The sequence below is a fragment of the Macrobrachium nipponense genome, chromosome 18 (assembly GCF_015104395.2).
Source record: "Macrobrachium nipponense isolate FS-2020 chromosome 18, ASM1510439v2, whole genome shotgun sequence".
Taxonomy (NCBI): Eukaryota; Metazoa; Arthropoda; class Malacostraca; order Decapoda; family Palaemonidae; genus Macrobrachium; species Macrobrachium nipponense.
In genome coordinates, this window is record NC_087211.1 from 48,239,508 (window position 1) to 48,254,507 (window position 15,000).

Consider the following 15,000-nt stretch of genomic DNA (forward strand, 5'->3'; position numbering starts at 1 on the left):
TAGACAAATAACATAACATAGTAAAACAGCCTTCGTAGGGGGAAAAAACGAAAAACAAAACATTCTCTCTCATGTCCAATAGACTATATATTAGCCTTCCCTCCTCGTGCCCAACTCGAGTAGACGGAGAACGACGTATTGTTATAATTCTAAGGAACCGTAGATTGTAAGCGAATGACATGACATTATAATAATGATTATCATAACATTCTCCCTTCACACTGGATGAGCCAATTGCCCTTCTTGTTTTCAGACGACGATCGCCGGGATATGGTGCGCAATGGAAGAGGTCGGTGTCTCTACCTTCGTTTTTTTTTCCTTTTTTTCTTTTTTCTACGTAGTTTAATTTCTCGTGATTTTTGAAGGCGGGGAATGAATGGAGAGAGAGAGAGAGAGAGAGAGAGAGAGAGAGGTTTATAGTTTTCGGAAAACACAGACGTCTGTTTAGCTGATAGTGGAATGATTAACAAATGCTGGAAGAGAGAGAGAGAGAGAGAGAGAGAGAGAGAGAGAGAGAGAGAGAGAGAGAGAGCCTTTTTGACAAAGAACGACAAAATTGGAGAGAAATAACTGTGTGTGTGTGTGTGTGTATGTATGTGTATGTGTGTGTGTGTGTGGAGAGAGAGAGAGAGAGAGAGAGGTTTATTCTTACATGTCAGAAAACCAAAAACAGAAAAACTGTTGAGAGAGAGAGAGAGAGAGTGAAGGTAGACTAAACAAAACATCAGTAAAATCCGCCGAAGAAGGAATGTGTGTGTGTTGTGTGTGTGTGTGTGTGTGTGTGTGCTGCCCTTTCCCTCCCCTGAAGCCGTTGCTTATAAGTGCGGTGTGTGTGTGTGAGTCCCAGCCTTGAGAAATCACCGGGATCATAGCATGTTTACACTCATTTCAAAGCGCTAGTCTTTATTACAAGTTGTGTTCATAACAAGCTGTCTTCATAACGAACGATTAAAGTTTTTTTTTTTTATCAAAACCTTATAATGCAACTGTGCTTGGTAACCTTTTGTAAGCACTGTGCATACCAGTCTGCATGACGAACATACGTTAAATAAATAACCATTTGGTTAAGTTTTTTGTAACGATTGAATCGCATCTTTGAAATCACAGGAATCATAATTTTATCTTTAAAATTCAAAAAACTGTTTTTTGTTACTCTTAAATCGTTATAGATATTTTTCAACCAGATGACGTCAAAAGAGTTTGTCATGAGAGACTCAAAGATTTCGGAATTTTGAAAGAAGAATAATTTAAAAAATTTAATTTGGCTAAAATGGAATATTTTGGTATTTTGAAAGAATCAGTGTTTTGAACACTTTACAGAACAGAAGATATGTTTGTTTTAAACGAAAGGCCTTTTAGAATGTATCGCTAACAAAATTTTAAATGAAAATACAGAAGTAACCTTAAATTTATGAATGTAAATCATTTTAAACAGATTATCTGAGAAAATAAAAATAAAATAAAATAAATTTTAAACAGAAAGTATTTTTTCAAACTTGAGATATTTCAAACGAAAAAAAATACAACTTAAAAATTGCCCAAGACCTTGACAATTTTTTTCGCAGTAAATTTTTCAAAAATGAAAAGGGATTCAGAGATATTTAAATTCTGAGATTTATTAATTTTTTAAAAACATTTTTAAGACGATTTTCGAACGCAACCACCACTGGAAAAAATCCGTGGCGGCTGAACTGACGAAAAAAAAAATCCGTTACATCTGAACTCGGAAAGAATCGATGAAGTCGAAAAAGTCTGGATCGGACAACCTGTGGTTCTGGAACCCTGGAAAAGAATCTCGCCTCGGCCTGGAAATTATTATTAATCATTTCAGAACTATAAGACTCCCGAATGTTAAAAAGGACCTCCCTCCAAATAAATCAGTGATTTCAGAACGAACGGAAACAATGGTTTCGCAACGCTGGTAAAAATCAGACGCATTTCAATTTTCAACTAAAATATATTCAATAAATAAAAACACACCAACGGTGATTTCCAGTATCGTAAAGAGGCAAAGATTTCAGCAACTTGTAATACTAGATTCGGTGCAACCATTATATTTAGTCTAGTCCTTGATAATGTTAAGAATAGTTTGCTCAGCATGAAGTGAATGCCATAATATATATATATATATATATATATATATATATATATATATATATATATATATATATATATATATATCTGTTTGTTTTTCTTCCTCCTGCTCGACTGTCGCAGAGAGTAGACAGACACAGACCAATTACTATTGATGCAGAGTTGAAAATCTAAACGTACATATTTCCCGAGGAACCCCCTTCTTTCTTTCTTCTTCTTCTTCTTCTTCTTTCTGCCCTTGCCAGCCATTAGTATTTATTCTTTCCTCCTCTCCTCCGTAGCTATAATATAAGGATGCGCGTGAAAAATAGACTGCATTTGGCGATGCACGGGAGAGGGTCGACGCCGACGGAGGATGAGGACATTATGGCACGGGGCGAGACGCCCATTACCGTCGACGACCCCCGCAACGGAAAACTATGACGTATGGATACCCGATAATTAAAATCGTCAGCGAGTCATCAATGCAGAGACTCCTCGACTGGCTTCATAAAACTCGGGAGATTTCTATAGCATCCCTCTAACGAACCTGAGGGAATGTCCGCAGAAATGATAAAAAGAGTTAAAATGAGTCCACTCCGTCGATGTCCTTACGATGAAGGGAGAAGAATTCTATAATGCGTTGCCTGAATGAAATGTATATATAGTGAAACGTTTCAATGGTTTCCGATGCAGCTTCATTTTGTGTAAGCAGTTCTCAACTAGGGTGAGAAAATGGCATTTGTAGATATACTAATGTGACGACAACGAGAGAGAGAGAGAGAGAGAGAGAGAGAGGCTTCACATAAAGGCCATCATTATCATTATCAATTAATTGTACGATTATTTTAAATCGAAGTCTGCATCCTAAGCTTTTTTTTCATATGAGAACGCTTGAGATTATCACCAATAATCTCTCGATTATTTCAACCAAATCGTGAGCACAAAGCTGCTTCACATGGAGATCATTTGATGATCAACATTCATGATTTGATTGCGCCCATGAAAGCATTGATTTTAAGCTGCTGCTTAAAATAAACAATAATGGATTATGTAGAACTCATTACTATTGGGTCGTTTTTCTCAGAGTAGGTATCCTTAGCAGTCTCCTACGAATGTCATTTTACTTAACAATTACAAATAGTACGTATCCTTATCTGTCTCCTACGAATGTCATTTTACTTAACAATTACAAATAGTACGTATCCTTAGCAGTCTCCTACGAATGTCATTTTACTTAACAAATTAAAACAAATTAGTACGTATCCTTAGCAGTCTCCTACGAATGTCATTTTACTTAACATTTACAAAATAGTACGTATCTTAGCTGTCTCCCTACGATGTCATTTTACTTAACAATTACAAATAGTACGTATCCTTAGCTGTCTCCTACGAATGTCATTTTACTTAACAATTACAAATAGTACGTATCCTTAGCAGTCTCCTACGAATGTCATTTTACTTAACAATTACAAATAGTACGTATCCTTAGCAGTCTCCTACGAAATGTTCATTTTAATTAACAATACAAATAAGTACGTATCCTTAGCAAGTCTCCTACGAATGTCTTTTCACTTAACAATTACAAAATAGTACGTATCCTTAGCTGTTCTCCTACGAAGTCATTTTACTTAACCAATTACAAATAGTACGTTTATCCTTAGCAGTCTCCTACGAATGTCATTTTACTTAACAGAAATTACAATTAGTACGTATCCTTATCTGTCTCCTACGAAATGTCATTTTACTTAAACAATTACAAATGTACGTATCCTTTAGCAGTCTCTACGAATTGTCATTTTACTTAACAATTACAAATACGTATCCTTAAGCATCTCCTCGAATGCATTTTACTTAACAATTACAAAAGTACGTAACCCTTAGCTGTTCTCCTAGGGAATGTCATTTTACTTAAACAATTACAATAGTACGTATCCTAGCAGTCTCCTACGAATGTCATTTTACTTAACAATTACAAATAGTACGTATCCTTAGCAGTCTCCTACGAATGTCATTTTACTTAACAATTACAAATAGTACGTATCCTTAGCTGTCTCCTACGAATGTCATTTTACTTAACAATTACAAATAGTACGTACCTTTTGGCAAGTCTCCTTAACGAATGTCATTTTACTTAACAATTACAAATAGTACGTATCCTTAGCTGTCTCTTACGAATGTCATTTTACCTAACAATTACTAATAGTTCTCCAAAGCAGTTGTTATGTTACTTGGAACAAGCATGCAACTTTTTTTCAAATCATGAACACATTCGGATCTGTACAATCGAGGACTGAGATGCTGTTGAAACTGAATTTAATACAGTGAACGGCGTAATAGTTCTTTTGTCAGCAGCAATAATTAACAACTTGTCGTATGAGAAATACCCCCTACTTATGGGCCCCTAAAAATGATATAATAATTTAAAAAAAAAAAAAAACAAAAAAAAAAAAAAAAAAATAAAAAATGTAATAAATAAATAAAAAAAAAAAAAAAAAATAAAAAAAAAAAAAAATAATAATTAATAAAATAATCAATAATAATTCAATTAATAATAATAATAATGTATAATATAACAACAACACAACAACATTCTGAGGGGAATTTTGTCACTCGAGAAATAGTCCGATTTATGGTAACATTAAAAATTGAAAAACGGGTAGCATTTTGTCACTCTCGAAAAATAGTCCACCTTATGGCACAATAAAAAAAAATCTGAGTATTTTGTCACTCTCGAAAAATAGTCCACCTTATGGCACAATAAAAAAAAAAATCTGAGTATTTTGTCACTCTCGAAAAATAGTCCGACTTATGGCAAAGTTAAAAAGAATAATAAAAAATCGGGGGACATTTTGTCACTCTAGAAAAATAGTCCGACTTATGGCAAAATGAAAAAAAAAAAAAAAAATTAAAAATGGGGGGAGGGGGATTTTGTCACTCTCGAAAAAATAGTCCGACTTATGGAAAAAATAAAAAAAAAAAAATAAAAAAAATCGGGGGTTATTTTGTCACTCGAAAAATAGTCCGACTTACGAAGAAAAATAAAAATAAAAAATCTGTGGGTATTTTGTCACCCTCGAAAAATAGTCCAACTTATGGGAAAGATTACATGGACCATGAAAAACAATTTGCAGAATTATATAAATATAAATATATTCCTCCTTGCCGTTACTGATCCAAGACCAGATATCATAACTGATATAATTAATACGGTCATATGACCTTTATTTCCTAAACATGCATAAAATAAGGGAAAAGTTATAGAAATTTAACGGCTTGCTTTTCTCGCAGAAGTATGTATAAACATTACATTTAGTTCGTGTGTGTGTGTGTATATATATATATATATATATATATATATATATATATATAATATATATATATATAAGATATACATGTATGTGTGATGTATATAATATATATAATATATACATATATGCATGTATGTATGTATGTAATATATATACGTACTACATATATTATATACAGTATCTATATATATATATATATATATATATATATATATATATATATATCCATTTATATATATATATATATATATATTATATCCATTTATATATATATATATATATATTATATCCATTTATATATACATATACAAATATACTGCATATATATGTATACAATAATAAACTACATAAACAAACTACCACTACATTACAGTAATGCTCCCATCTAATAAACCTTTCGGAAAGCCTGATAACAGAATACATCCAAAGAATAACGATATAATTGTTAAAAGTAGCAATAACAATAAGAGAGACCTTGTCAATTTAGTGGACTGAGCACGAAGCATGACGTTGGAGGTCGGGGTAAAAAAATTAAAAATAAAATAAACGTGGAGTCTGCGGAATTTTGACGCCATGTTCCAATGGAATTTTGATTGGAAACTACTATAACATAATTTTCTGAAAGAAAAACATTATAATAAGTACAATAATGTAGTAGTACATATACGACATATACGAGTACATCGTAAATACAATTTGGTATAAACCCACATTTTTTTAACTATCAAACTTAATATGGGTAGCTGGCAACTGTCAGAAACGTTGCCAGACAGCGTTTTTTTTATTTGATAAAGAAAAAAAAAAAAGGACGGCCAGGGATTTCCAAAGGATGCTTTGATTTAATTGATATCGATAATGAAAAATTAAATCGCCCGCTCGCCCCGTCCCCCCCCCCCCCCCCATCTCCCCTTACCCTTAGGGCAGTTGTTGTCAATCTGTTTTTCGAATGGCACACTAACTAATGTAACCATTACCGTGGCATCCCACCACATGGCATGATATTATATATATTATATATATATATATATATATATATATATATATATATATATATATATATAATATATATATTAGAGTAGACACACTGAAAATAGTTATATGAAGACTTCTGCAAACTTTTTTTTTTTTTACACGAATGTTCATTGAGATGATCTAGCCAAGAAGAAATTCATGACATCTTATGACACCCCAGGGCACCCCGGGTGTGCCACGGCATCAAGTTTGGGAATCACTGCCTCAGGGGAATATTGGGAGTGGGCTACATATGCTGAATACTTTTCCCTCTGTAACTGTACTCTCAAGCACATTACAATAGTCGTTGCATTTTATTATATTTTGAACATTTTGTCAGAATGGGTTTGTATGGCAACTTCATTCATTCTCAGCTAATCAAGTTTTTATTTTTTGCTATTTCAAAACATCTACAAAGAAAGGAGTTAAGGTAATGTGGGGGGAGGGGGGGGGGGAGTTTGCGTGGTATATTTGGAGAAAAAGTGAGCTAGAGTGGAAAACCTTCATGTTAGGGGGCTTAGAATGCGTTGTGGGATAAGCCTAAAAGCGTTGAACGTAGAAAGTGGAATAAAAAAAAAAAACACCCAAATACGTTAACCATTGAAGGATATTAAAAAAAAAAAAAGTACATCTTGACCATCAGCGCAGCAAGAATGAAGAAAAAAATAAACTTGGAGTGGCACGCCTTGACACAGGCGAGGAATGAGCCTAAATACGTTATATTGATGAAGGAAAGAGAGAGCCTCGCATCATATATCTCTCTACATATGTATAAATGAACATAATGCAGTATGTACAACATATAAATGTGCTTGTGTGTGTACACACACACACACACACACACACACACATATATATATATATATATATATATAAATTTGGAATGTTATAACTACAATTACGCAGACTTTAAAAGACTAATTAGTCTTGAGGCCTCAAATTCTTGTTCTCAAGGCCACCAAATACATTGAACGCATCCTAGAGGAGGTCATTCCAATTTCTTGTTTATGACAGCTTTATTTATTTATTTTTTTTTTTTTTTTTGGGGGGAAGGAGGTTCTTAAATTCCACACATACTCCCCCACCACCCTCCAACCTAGTTCTGTTTAGGGAAATGGTTAGATGGCTGGATAACAACAATAATAAAAACCGCCCTCTTAAGTCCATTGATCATTGAATGAAAGCGAGAAACAGCGATGAATGTAGTGCTAGTGTAATATATGTTGCTCTTTGAATGGAGAGAGAGAGAGAGAGAGAGAGAGAGAGAGAGAGAGAGAGAGAGAGAGAGGAGAGACTATTGCTCTCTGAATGGAGAGAAAGAAATGATTGCTCTTTGGAAATTAGGAGAGAGGAGAGAGAAGAGAGAAGGAAGAGGAAGAGAGAGAGAGAGAGACGAAGAGAGACTTGTTCTTAGAATGGAGAGAAACTATTGCTCTTTGAATGGAGAGAAATTATTGCTCTTTGAGAGAGAGAGAAACTATTGCTCATTGAATGAAGAGAGAGTGAGAAATTATTGCCCACAGAGAGAGAGAGAGAGAGAGAGAGAGAGAGAGAGAGAGAGAGAGAGAGAGATAGGGCCGCTCGTAGTCATCAAAACAAAGGCCTTCGTTGTAACTGTCCTCATTTAAAACTGGTTCTGGCCTCCACAAGGGGACGTAGATTAAATATAACTTGATAGCTTGGACAGGGAAAAATAAGAAGGAAGCAACTGAAAAACGTAGGAAAAAGGCGTTGCTGAAGTAGTGGCTTAGGGGTTCTGAGTGGGAGAGGGGAGAGGGGAGGGGAGGGGGAGGGGGATGGGGGAGGCACATATAATCTCTTGAAAAGGAAGAATGACTTCCTTGTCTCTGAATTAACGCATTTCTTGACACTGAGGTTTGGCGAAGACTTTTCAAATGTCGCGTTTTGCTGACACAATACGAGAATATCAATGATGTTGAACATTCTCGTGCAATTAGCCCCGTTCTGGCTGGGTTACAAGACGACCAAAGATCGGCGATCATTTTCCAAGCGAGATTGGGCCTATCTTGAGTGGCCGGAAGATAGAGGAATCACGCAAGCACTATGGGATAGGATGATTTGACTGGCTAACCTTACCAAGATCACAATAGTATTCTTTCGAATTATATACATCAATTATCTCTTGTATGGCGACCACACCGAACTTGAAATATTTCACAAATCTCCAAGTACGATATTATATAGGCCTACAACATAATCAACGCTCCTTATGCTTGAATACTTCTCATAAAAAATCAGTTTAATCATTCAATAACAAGTTCACCCTTCTAGTTTCCATTTCGCAAAACCGATGAAAATCAACAAAATGTATGACTGAAAAAAACACGCGCAAAGTCCTCTTACGTAACCCTTGCGAGGTACGACCAATTTATTAGCACCTGCGGTTCAATTTTGCTAACCAAAGGAACATGTCCAAGAAGGAATAAGTAACACTTTCCGAGGTATTTTCTTCCTTCATTTTTGTTGGTCGAGTTCTGCTCCTGCTTCTTCTTCTTCTTCTTCTGGCCAACTGGTTTCCTCAGACACGGTCACCGGCAGCCAGTACCCCTAGTCCCAGCTCCCTCCAAAAACGAAAAAAAAAAAAAAAATCGTCAGGTTTACATTTTATTTTCATTTATTTTTGTGGCGTAAGAACAAGGGTTTAGGAGGGTATATCTCTTATAAAATTCTCCGAGCACGAAGTGACGGCGATAGAAGAGAGGAGGAGGAGAGGAAGGGGGGGGGGAGGGGAGGAGGAGGAAGGAGTTGAGCCTCTACCAAACTGGCTCTATTAGTAAACCGCTAACCGTCCAGCTTGCGCTAATGAGATGATAAGTACTTCGCTGATCATTGCCTTGGTCGTGCGACGAGCTTAACCGGTACGATCAGGTGGCCGGGGTCTCTCTCTCTCTCTCTCTCTCTCTCTCTCTCTCTCTCTCTCTCTCTATTTTCGTTTTGAATAAACTGGAGCTGGCCGTAACTTGGTCGTAAAATGTGTGAATGAAATCTTCCCAGGCCAGCGAAGCCTCTAGTGTCGGAACACAAGAAATCTCACCACCCACAATGCTAGAAGACTGTGAATACTGAAGAAAGTAAAGCATAAAATATCTGGGAAATTAAATGATAAATACATTAACAGAGAATAATAGCATTGTGGATACTTGGATAGCTCCTTCAAAAACGTTAATGAGAGACACAGAGAGAGAATGGGATTGATGCAGCAGGAAGTCATTCTGTAATATAGCTAAAGAGCAAAGTGGGGAAGGATTATCTCTCTCTCTCTCTCTCTCTCTCTCTCTCTCTCTCTCTCTCTCTCTCTCTCTCTAGGGACACGCAAAAGGGATAAATGTATTAGTATTTGGGAATGTTGAGGGTTGTCAAGAGTAAATGCACGCTGTGTCAACCATGCAAGGGACCGCAAGCTATCAGCGAACCGAACGCCCCCCCCCTCCCTCACCCCCTCTTCTAAACGAACTCCTACACCCTCCCCGCCCCACCCCCTCCCCCTGCACCCCGCCACAGCCTTCCTGCTAATTGAAATGAAAATGCGTGAGGTGATCAAGCCAGCTTCCAGCCTTTTAGAGTCTTTTTATGTATGCTGGAATGAGTGTTCGTACGCCTGTGATTTGCTTGTGCGGAGAGGACCTGTCACGGAAGGGATACGGACGGGAGTTGGGGGTCGTTTGAATTTCGGTTAGACCCTGAGGAATGGAGGGAGGGGGAGGGGAGAGGGGGAAGGGGTTGCTGTCAGGTTGATCGGGGATTAGTGTGTGGTGGAAGCGCAAGAAAAAATGCAATATGTATAATGTCTCCTATTACGTATACGGCATAAGCCTCGACCGTTGCAATTACATGAAGGAATGCGTTTGAAAAATTAGCACCCGGGGAAAGAAGCGCGTGGCTGCAGCGCTGCTTACGCCCTGCTAATGATATTAGGGTCTCCTGGCGTGTCAGGTGTTGTAGGATAGGCGGGGAAAGAGTGGTCCCGGGGGATGGGCATCACTGACTTGTAATCACTCCGGACATGTTGCTAGTACAAAAAATTAAATTGTTTTTGACCATTGCTGCTTCCAAACAAGGAAGGTCGTCGCCTATTGCCGTAAACGCCACTGTTAACTGAAAGCCCCATTCGAGACAGTATCAAATAGTAGATTCACATCAACCGTGCATTTGATGTCTAGGCCCGTCCCTTACGACGCTCCCGATTGGTTTTTGATAAGCCAGTCACAGGGCTGGAAACTCTCAGTCTCTCGAGAGAGTTCACATGGTTAGGATCTATGTTCCACTTCTCCTGAGGGATAAGTCTTTCAGGAGAGGTGGAACATACATCCTGCCTATGTGAACTCTCCACAGAGACTAAGAGTTTCCAGCCCTGTGATTGGCTTATCAACAGCCAATATGGAGCGTCGTGAGGGAAGGGCCTAGACGCCAAATGCACGGTTGATGTGAATCTACTGTATTTATTTGTCCTGACGGCGAGAATTCCCTCCAGCGCGTCGATAAGTCTCGAATCCTAGACTCAGCATCAATAGCGCTTTCCACCACCACGAGTCGCTTTGCTTGATCTAGTTAGTCCGAGCGATGTATTGAGGAGGCTGTTGTTGCCCTTTGGAGTTCTTAGAAGATTTGTTTGTCCTCAAACACTCGCGTGTTGATCCCAAGAGCGAAGGACGAATTAATGCTTCCAAAGAACCTTCCGCCAAGTCCTTGGTGATACACAGCTAACTTTGCTCAGGTCCTTCGAGTTGCCGTCATGACGAGCAACGGAAACGCACGTTTATTGTCAAGTTTGCTTTTGTATTAACTTGTTTATACAGTTGGAATGATGGTCCTAAGCACATTAAACAAAAATTAAACCCTCTCTTGATCATTTAAACGAAATGGCTCGAATGCTTCGGTGCTCATCCAAGAAAGACCTCGACCGTTTTATATTTATGGGACTAACTGCTGCACGTGTGTGCTACCGCTCACAATTGTCTCCTACACTTTCTATTTTCTACTTTAGGTCGCTTTCGAAACCTGCTTCGGGTTAAGCCCTTATTTTTCCGAATAGCCTTTCAGGCCATTTACAAAAGCGTCAACTAATGGTGATTTCCTAGTACTTGGCAATCTGCACGGGGCTGTCTGAAACGTGTAGACCGATAAGTATTTAACTCGGCTGGAATATATGTACATTGTTTTTTTTTCAGATAATTTTTATTACTTCTGATTTATCTATACATTTTTAACAACGTATTTTATGCAGTGACTTCATTTTCTAAATGATACAGAACAAAATATTAATACCTACAGCTCCTTTTTTTTCCTGAAAACTACTGTCATCACATAAATTGAATTAATTTGAGCAGTTAGTACACTGGCATCTAAGTAGAGAGGCAGCAGTAGTCCTCAAAATTGAACAAAATAACATTTAGTCTTCGTAGAGTACAAATTCAGTGGAGAATATGAACTCTATCAACGGAATATAACAAAAGAAGATTGCATTCATATATTCACACTCAGTCAAGCAAACGCAAAGGTGGACGGACTTTGACAATCATCGGGTTGATGGTTTGCAGTCGATGGCTGGTCCAAGAACTAAAAAATGAGGACAGATTAGATAAAACCGCAGTGAAAGCCAGAGAGCTCGATGTTGACGCGATAACCAGCCGGCAACTTTTTTTTTTCCCCTCGCCGCTTATCGCCTCCCTTATCCGAGATATGGTCATAAACAGGACTTTGATTTCTTGCGCAAGCACAGTCGACCGCTTTGCAACAGTGGCCCCCTGTCTGGAAGTTATACCTCGTCGTCTTTGAGTGAGTAATTTCTTGGGTTCGAACTGTGCAGGAATAAAAGTCTCTAGAAACTTCCAGTCTCTTGCTTATTTTGGCATGGTGATTGGTATTTTTACACAATGCCAATTGAATATATACTATTCTATACTATATATATATATATATATATATATATATATATATATATATATATATATATATGTGTGTGTGTGTGTGTGTGTGTGTGTGTGTGTGTATGCATTAAGCTGCAAATGTCCCTTAATATCCAATTCGCTCTACCTCGGAATTATTATACTTTCATATTATGTTAACCGAAGGGGAATGTTTTAGTTGGTAATAATTATTTCGTCCTCTCGTGGGTTCGAACCAGCGCCCAGCGGACAGAGGTGAGATCAGGACTTCAGTGAAGTTATCGACTCTGTCAACAATTGGATATTGAAGGACATTTGTAGCTAAATGGATGTATATGAATCATGGTGATATAGCAAAAATTCATATAGTATATACATATATATATATATATATATATATATATATATATATATATATATATATATATATATTATATATATATAAGCAGGAACAGGATAGCCAGAAGACGTGGTAATATTCCAGACATTATTATTCCTTTAAAATTAAACAAGGGCACAGCCGAGCTTTCGGGAATACATTGTTTTTCCCATCATCAGGGTCACTTATCTATAAAATGATACAAAAAAAAGAAACATTAAGAACTGTACTGATTAAGTATATCTAAAAACATTACAATACTTTAAAATACATAACACAGTAAAAAAGGAACATAAAAACTAAGTTAACTGCAAACCATAAAAGAGCAATGACAAGTTAAAAGAGATTACGTAAAATGCAGAAATATACTGAGAGCGAAAAATAAATACATGAATATTCAGAGTAAAAAAAAATAATAATATGATAACTGTAGTACAAAATATTGGAAAACCTACTGTTTATGTCGTAGTCAAATGACAACTGGGAGAGTTAGAAAACTGCGAATGAAATGAGCAGAAGTGGTGTGGGTAAAAGAGAGAGCGAGAGAGAGAAGGAGGGAGAAAAAACAAACAAACAAACAAACAAGCAAATTATGCAATGAACAAAGGAACAGAGGTGGTTTGGTTATTGAGTGTTGGAGATTGTTGTTTAATATGGAGGGACTCTTAAAAAAAAAAACAGCCATTCACTTCCCTTTTTAGAGTCCCTCCATATTAAACAACAATCTCCAACACTCAATAACCAAACCACCTCTGTTCCTTTGTTCATTGCATAATTTGCTTGTTTGTTTGTTTGTTTGTTTTTCTCCCTCCTTCTCTCTCTCGCTCTCTCTTTTACCCACACCACTTCTGCTCATTTCATTCGCAGTTTTCTAACTCTCCCAGTTGTCATTTGACTACGACAGAACAGTAGGTTTTCCATATTTTGTACTACAGTATCATTATTATTATTTTTTTTTACTCTGAATATTCATGTATTTATTTTTCGCTCTCAGTATATTTCTGCATTTTACGTAATCTCTTTTAACTTGTCATTGCTCTTTTATGGTTTGCAGTTAACTTAGTTTTTATGTTCCTTTTTTACTGTGTTATGTATTTTAAAGTATTGTAATGTTTTTAGATATACTTAATCAGTACAGTTCTTAATGTTTCTTTTTTTGTATCATTTTATAGATAAGTGACCCTGATGATGGGAAAAACAATGTATTCCCGAAAGCTCGGCTGTGCCCTTGTTTAATTTTAAAGAAATAATAATGTCTGGAATATTACCACGTCTTCTGGCCTATCCTGTTCCTGCTTTTATATATATATATAATATATATATATATATATATATATATATACACGTTAATGATTCTCTCTTCTCTCTCTCTCTCTCTCTCTCTCTCTCTCTCTCTCTCTCTCACTCCTAATTCTGTATAATCCAGCATTTCATCTCTTTTCCATTCCAAAGAGCATCCAACGCTCACACCTTAAAAAAAATACCTTTATTATTACACTACACAACCTCAATGTTTGATACTTACAAATACAGAGAGATGGGAGAGAAAGAGAGAGAGAGAGAAAGTTTCGATATCCGAGAGAAAAATTGGAAAGGGCATAAGGAACGTGTCCTTTAGGGAAGACATGCACACTAGACCACCCCCGGATGTGGGGGGTAGGTTGGCTGTGACACCCTCCTCGCCCATCGTTGGCTACCTTCGAAGCTGGGTTGACTGGGAGAGCGGCAATTGGTAACATAACCCCACCTCTCGTCGATGCCAACTCATTGCCCTACTATTACTCAAACTCAGTATAAGATACGTAAGGAACTAATATGCCCCATTCATAAATAATGTTTTTATTAAGCTAAATATGCATTCAATTTGAACAATTCTCGTTCAATTTTACACACACACACACACACACATACATATATATATATATATATATATATATATATATATATATATATGTATATGTATATTTTATATGAGGATGTGCGCGTGTATATATATATATAGTATATATATAATAGATATATATATATATATCTATATATATATGTGTGTGTATGTCTGTGTGTGTGTGTGTGTTTACATCAGCATCTACATTCCATACAATGCAAGCAGGACGCTTGCAATGAGGTATTGAGAAGCATTTGCTGACGCTATTTTAATAGACTGACAAGCCTTGCAGCGCTGTTCTCTTTCCCGTGACGTCATGGCTCATTTCATTCAAATAATAAAGCAACAAATTCCCTCCGCAACTGTGAAGAACCAGAAGAGAGAGAGAGAGAGAGAGAGAGAGAGAGAGAGAGAGAATAAACATTTAAACGCCAC

General features: G+C 36.8%; 1 protein-coding gene across 3 annotated transcripts in view; it reads left to right on the top strand.

The window, feature by feature from the left end:
• The window catches only part of LOC135197022 (E3 SUMO-protein ligase EGR2-like), a 117,696-nt gene that overhangs the window by 64,865 nt on the left and 37,831 nt on the right, over nt 1-15,000 (top strand). For 2 of the 3 annotated variants that reach the window (XM_064223926.1, XM_064223927.1), the window contains exon 2: nt 254-289. The exons of the other annotated variant lie outside the window; for it this stretch is intronic. In XM_064223926.1, coding sequence (XP_064079996.1) covers nt 254-289 — 36 coding nt within the window. The remainder of the gene's footprint in view (nt 1-253; nt 290-15,000) is intronic. 3 annotated transcript variants of the gene reach the window in all.